This window comes from Enhydra lutris, unplaced genomic scaffold (assembly GCF_002288905.1).
Source record: "Enhydra lutris kenyoni isolate GAN:26980312 unplaced genomic scaffold, ASM228890v2 scaffoldscaffold59, whole genome shotgun sequence".
Classification (NCBI taxonomy): Eukaryota; Metazoa; Chordata; class Mammalia; order Carnivora; family Mustelidae; genus Enhydra; species Enhydra lutris.
Window position 1 is genome coordinate 12,693,705 of NW_019154143.1, and position 6,919 is coordinate 12,700,623.

The 6,919-nt window shown below is 46.6% G+C and overlaps 1 pseudogene and 1 gene segment (V, D, J or C); one reads left to right on the forward strand and one right to left on the reverse strand.

Moving 5' to 3' along the window:
• Positions 1-565: 565 nt before the first annotated feature.
• On the forward strand, positions 566-3,883 carry LOC111158443 (annotated as a pseudogene).
• Positions 3,884-4,998: 1,115 nt separating this feature from the next.
• LOC111158401 overlaps positions 4,999-6,919 on the reverse strand; it is a 3,106-nt gene continuing 1,185 nt past the window's right edge. Inside the window, 1 exon segment of the V gene segment in view lies at positions 4,999-5,315. Coding sequence covers positions 4,999-5,315 — 317 coding nt within the window.

Sequence of the window (6,919 nt, forward strand, 5' to 3'; positions counted from 1 at the left end):
AATAATAGTTACTTCAGTTGGGTTAGGGGGGAGTTGGTATGGACTCGAAGGAGAGAGGCATCTGGAGAATTTGAAATATTCTACACTTCAATATGGACTGTGAATTTATGTAAAACTTACTCAGATGCACAATTAAGATTTCTGCCCTTTCCTTGGCACTACTTTTACCACAATTTAAAACAAAAAGACAAACCTAGATTCATTTAAATAAATGTGAGAAAGATTAAGAGTCACCAACTATTTATGGAACTCAACCTTATTAAGAAGTATAAATGTGACTGGGAATGTTCTAGAGACATAGAACACTGGTTGAGGAAAAGAAGGAAACATTGAACTGTGTGCCTTTACTCTTCAGGCAGCATAGATTTTAGCTCTCTGGGTTTTCCTTTGAACACAGACATTTTATATTACTCTGCTCCCCTGGGGGCCCCCACCCTCCCATTGGCTCTTACCCAGTGGCTGTAGCCACCAGGAGATTTGCATATTGTTCCCTAAGGGAGGACTAAGATACAAAGGCTCAGATAAAACCTTTGCAACTGAGATAAAAGACCAGCTGTCATCTTGGTCAGGACTCATCAAACAAACTTCCCCAAATGAGGTTCCCCTGTCAGCTCCTGGGGCTGCTGATGCTCTGGGTCCCAGGTAAGGACAGAGGGGAGATGAGAAAGCAGAGTGGGTCAGGGAGGTTCCCACTGCAGACACCCCTGCTCTCCATGTCTATTATGGCCAAGAGCTAGAAGCCTACGTCTTACCTCTGGGAAGGGGCATGTGATTTTTAGATCCCGGAGAGCAAGGAACATTTCAGAAAGAACAAAGATCCATGTTGTGGTAAGACTATGACATAGAGAAAAGGGGGTGAGGCAGGCAAATTTTAGACACGACTTGGTATGCTGCAAATCTTAGGTTATTTTTTGAAATTGGATATTTGGGGTTATTAATAAATATCACAAAGTGTGGTGTACCTGCATGGCACAGTCAGTTAAGCTTCTGCCTTTGGCTCAGGTCATGATCTCAGGGTCCTGGGATGGAGCCCCAAATCAGGCTCTCTGTTCAGAGGGGAGTCTGCTGCTCCCTCTCCCTCTGCCGCTGACCCCCACTCATGCTCTCTGTCATATAAATAAATAAAACCTTTTAAAAAAGTTACAAGAAAGTGATGTAGCCTGAAATAATTACCAAGTAAAATTTTGAAAATGACTCATAATGTTGGCATGTAATCTTACAATTCTCTCTTTACTTTAGGATCCAGCGGGGAGGTCATGCTGACTCAGACCCCACTCTCGCTGCTGGTCACCCCTGGAGAGCTGGCCTCCATCTCCTGCAAGGCCAGTCAGAGCCTCCTGCACAGCAATAGAAAATCCTATTTGAATTGGTTCCTGCAGAAGCCAAGGCCAGTTCCCACAGCCCCTGACCTATGAGGCTTCCAACCATTTCACTGGGGTCCCAGACAGGTTCAGTGGCAGTGGGTCGGGGACAGATTTCACCCTGAGAATCAGCAGGGTGGAGGCTGACGATGTGGGGCTTTATTACTGCAGGCAAAGTATGTATGTTCCTTATCCTCTAGTGAGTACAGTTATTTAGGAAGGTTGACCAACTTGGGTCACAGGGGTCTCAGAGCTCAGGAAATTACTCCAGTGACCTGCAGTTGGGGAAGCTCATTCTGGCTGGATGGCTTGATCTCAGTACTCATGCAAGGAGAAAGTCTTCCTTCTAATTAGAGATAAGTTCCAGGTGGGCCCATCAAGGAACAGGCCTCTGTGTGTTTCCAGGATTGGCGGAAACAGTGTGGGTTAGACTCTGTGTGCTGATAAAGTCTACGGGTCAAGGTATAAGAGTATCACATTGTTGGGGTGCCTCGGTGGCCCAGTCTGTTAAGCATCAGCTCTTGGTTCGGCTTAGTCATGATCTCAGGATTGTGATCTCAGGGTCATGACCTCAGGGTCATGAGGTCGAGCCCCACATAGAGGCTCTCTGCCCCTTCCACCCCACTCTCTCTGTCTCTCCCTCTCATAAACTCTGATTCCAGGAGAACAGATCAAATAGTTTCACCAAGACTATCTGGATCTCAGACAAATTACACATTAGCCTTCCATTTTACTGAACACAAACTAACATCCTCTGACAACTGAGGCAAATCTTCAGTAAAACCAACCTACATAAGTCCTTCCTCATTCAGTGATGATGGTCAAATATAGAGACTCACAGAGACTGCTCTGTGACTTTTGCTCAGTCAGCACAATCATAAAAGCTCATTAAAGGGGCACCTGGGTGGCTCAGTCAGTTAAGCATCCGCCTTCGTCTCAGGTCATGATCCCTGGACCCTGGGAGAGCGACCCAATTTGGGTTCCCTACTCAACGGAGAGCCTACTTGTTCCTCTCCCTCTCTCTCAGCCTTTCTCATCCACTCATGCTGTCTCAAATACAAAAGTAAAATCTTAAAAAAAAACTCAATATAGAACAATCATCCTAGCACTGTCAGGAAGATAACAGTTAAGATCCAGATTATAGGCATACCTTTCATGTTTCATTTCCAATCTCAGATACCACCAAAGAAATCATGAGGATGTAGTCTCCAGCCTCCCTTTCATTGTCTGCAGGTGAGAGGATAGCCCTTACCTGCAGAGTGAGTCAGTGTTGGTAACTAACTAGCCTGGTACCAATAGAATCCTGGGCAGACTTCCAGGGTCCTCATCCTTGGTGCAACCAGCAGGGCCATTGGCATCCCAGCCCAATTCAGTGCCAGTGGACCTAAATAGACTTTACTCTTTCCATAGGCAGCCTGGAATGGAAGATGCTCCAGTTTGCTCTGGTCAGCAAGGCTCCAGTGAGAACCACAGTGATCCAGTCTCCACCACAGACCTCACCGGCTTCATCTGCCTTCACTCAGAGAACAGCTGCTTCCTTCAGAAGCATGGAGACCCATCTTTTGCAGCTTTCTCTGTTCCATTTGCCACCTGAAAAAGGCGCTTGTTAGGATTAGCAACTTACTTCATTCAGGTCCTAGAGAATTGAGTGGGCTCTCAGACTCTCTTTTGCCTCCCCCCATGAAATGTCAGATATTAAAGAGAAGTGGAGGACACCATATACACTTGCATACAATTTACCAGGACGAAGCTGAGGCTCAGAAAGGGTCATAAATATCCCAAGTTCATGCAGAGAGTTAGTGGTGACTATATTGAGAGGAACCTCCTCTCCCATGTTCCCCAGGTACTTCCCATTTGACCTGAACAAGTGATGGCCTCTTCTGTGAAGGCCCAGTCCCTGACAAGAAAGTTCCTGAAATTGTCGCCAGGTCCCCTCAGAAGATATTTTCTCTCAATCATAGGAACGAGGTCTGGAGCCTGAAAATCTATTTTTGGCTGAGTTCTTTCATAGGATAAACACACATTTCTCCTGAGAACACTTCTTAAAAACAATTCTGAGAATTTTGTGGTTTCAGAGCAAAAGAGATGCAAATCATCTGAGTGTAGGTGAGGAGGTCCTATCTTATAAGTCCACATATGCCATCCACTTCTTTGTATAAGTCAAGTGGGTATAGGAAAGAGGAGAGTCTCTGAGTTTTTACAAAGTATGCATACACCTGGCTCAACTATATGTCCCTGTCCAGACAGGCTTACTTTGAACTTGTTAGCAAGGAAAGCTCCATGGACCCGTTATGTGAAGTGAATTTCCTTAGCAATAAGAATATGTTAAGGAAGGAGTCACCTAATTTCTATCCGAAAATCCAAAACCCACAGATCTCCCTCCTCTTTTCTTGGCAGTTGCTCAACTGAGACCTTGCCCATCCACTGAGCTCTCTTCAAACACCTCTGAACCCTCAAGACACTGGGAAAACTAGCTTCCCAGTGGGTGACCTGGAATCCAGATATCCTCAGTGTGGCTTTCCACATAAGACAGGCACTGGTTCCAACCAGAGAAGAGAACCCACCAGGAAGGTTCGGCAAAATAGACCTTTCTCTCTGGTACTGAAGGACGCTTAGCTATTGGGTTATTAGCATAGCAAGTTATCCAGCCCTTAAACTCATTCTCTTTTTAAAAAAGATCCTGGCACTGAGAAGCAAGAATGGGGCTCATTAAATAACTACAGATTAAGTAATGATCTTTTTAGTCACAAGATGAATAATATTCTACTGCTGGGATATTTAGCTAGAAGTCACATTTTTATCTGTGACTGTTAGAGAATAGTTTTCAAAAAGTTATATATCAATTATGAAAGAGTAAGTGAGAATACCAGAAGCAAGAGATTTTATGCAAGGATTTGGTCAAGGAAAAGTGCTGAAAGGTATTCTTTAGTCTCATAACAAAATTGAATCTATCCCTGTGTGCAGTGAGGAGATACCATGAAGGGACCATGAGGAACCATGGGTGGAAATATCTTCCCTGCTCCCCAAGGATGAGTAACAGCCTCACTGCTTGTCTCCTGAAACAATTCTCCCATTGTTGGTCATCGATTCATAAAGATTAGTAATAAAAATTCCTTAAGGTATTGGTGAATAAAGGTCCCGGGTCTAGAGATATGGATTTCCAAATGGTCTTGACTTTACATTAACTCTGGGAGGAGTTAATGCAAAGCTTTGCTGAGAAGTGAACTCTAGGTATGTGACTTCTTTTTTAGTCATTTCGAAGTTGTCCCATTGTCATTTCTTCCCCTTGTTTATGTTGAGGCTTTAACTAACCCTTCCTATTCCTGTTACTTCAAAATGAGAGGATTTTCTTTAAAAAAAAAAAAAAGACACAAAGATAGAAAAATCTTCATCAAAAAATGAAAAGTAACTACATCACAATTCTTAAGTCGCTGAACAACTACAGAGATCTTTGTGTGAGCTCAAGCAAATAGGAGAAGTTAAAAATCCAAATTAGTGTGAGAAGATCAGGCTGTATCTGAAAGATAGAGAGCTGACAGTTCTGGCAGTTGAAGGCTGGTTTTTCTTCATTGAAATGACTGAGCAGCCGCCTGGGGAGGTTTTTGTTTAGACCCAGAGCACCGTGGGAGGCGTCTCCTTACTCTGCTGGCAGTAATAGTTGGCAGCAATAGTTGGCAGCATCACCATCCTCCACGGGATCAATCGTGAGACTGAATTCAGTCCCAGACCCACTGCCACTGAACCGGGCCAGGACCCCAGACGCTTGACTGGATGCTTTATAAATCAGCATTCTCGGACGCTGTCCTGATTTTTGTTGATACCATGTAATATAGTGTGTAATGCCCAAAATGTCACCGACTTTCTGACTGGTCTTGCAAGAGATGGTGGCCCTCTGCTCTGGAGACACGGTCAAAGAGGCTGGAGACTGGGTCAGCACAATGTCCCCAGTGCAGCCTGGAATGAGAAACACAACAAATTTAACAAAGATACTGAGAGCATCCTAGTGGAGGCCCACAGCACTGATGACCTTGTAGTCAAAGTCATGGACAACACTCTGAGGAACCAGAAAATGGAAGGGAACTGGGCAATTGGAACCCCATGCCAAATGCTTGAATTCCAGCCACCAAAAACCCAGACACACTGAAAGCATCGAGGCCACATTGAGTTTAACCACCATTTCTCCGTGTGCCCCCCTCTCACCCGGAGCCCAGAGCAGCAGAATCCACAGGAGGGGAGTCCCGGACCCCATCTCAGAGAGCTGGACTAGAGACTGCTCCTCGGGGCCCTGACCAGCTGCCTTTAAGGATGTCGAGAGCAGCCTGGGGTTTTGTCTAATGACACAACATGCAAATCAGCTCAGAAGAGCTTGAGGTTGTGCCCAAAGCGGACACCTGCTCTCAGAACACCCTGTGGGACTTTGGGTCACCAGAAATTTCCAAGTATAGCTCAAGCATGTCCCAAGGGATTTGGGGACCAGTTTCTTGAATCCTTGCCTTCTAGTCTGTCTGAGATGCCATGTGGGGGAGTGCCCTGGGCTCTTCTACTGTGAGGATATAGGTTATTTCAGCAACAGTCTTAATCCCTAGAATTACCACAATAATGTATTTCAAGTTCTGATTATTGTCAGGAAGAGAAAGCTGCAGGATTATAAAAGAGTGAACCTGGGTGGCCTGGTTCCATGGGGAGAGGAAGTCGGCCCCACTCAGTAAAAGACCTTCATATGGAGAAGAGGAGTCAAGATGGCGGAGAAGTAGCAGGCTGAGACTACTTCAGGTAGCTGGAGATCAGCTAGATAGCTTATCTAAAGATTGCAAACACCTACAAATCCAACGGGAGATCGAAGAGAAGAAGAACAACAACTCTAGAAACAGAAAATCAACCACTTTCTGAAAGGTAGGACTGGCGGAGAAGTGAATCCAAAGCGACGGGAAGATAGACCGCGGGGGGAGGGGCCGGCTCCCGGCAAGCGGCGGAGCAACGGAGCACAAAATCAGGACTTTTAAAAGTCTGTTCCACTGAGGCACATCACTCCAGAGGCTTAACCGGGGTGAAGCCCAGGCGGGGTCAGCGCGGCCTCAGGTCCCGCAGGGTCACAGAAGGATCGGGGGTGTCTGAGTGTTGCAGAGCTTACAGGTATTAGAACGGGGAAGCCGGCTACAGAGACAGAGCCGAGGAGTGAGCTCTCAGCTCGGTGTTACCTTGAACCGGTCGCAGCCTCGGTCAGCTTGGAGCGCGGCCGGAGGCCAGGGTGACAGGAGTAATTGGGCACTGTTCTCTGAGGGCGCACTGAGGAGTGGGGCCCCGGGCTCTCGGCTCCTCGGGGCCAGAGACCAGGAGGCCGCCATCTTCATTCCCGCCCTCCGGAACTCTACGGAAAGCGCTCAGGGAACAAAAGCTCCCGAAAGCAAACCCGAGCGGATTACTCAGCCCGGCTCCGGGTAAGGGCGGTGCAACTCCGCCTGGGGCAAAGACGCTTGAAAATCACTACAACAGGCCCCTCCCCGAGAAGATCAACAACAAACCCAGCCAGGACCAAGTTCACCTACCAAGGAGTGCAG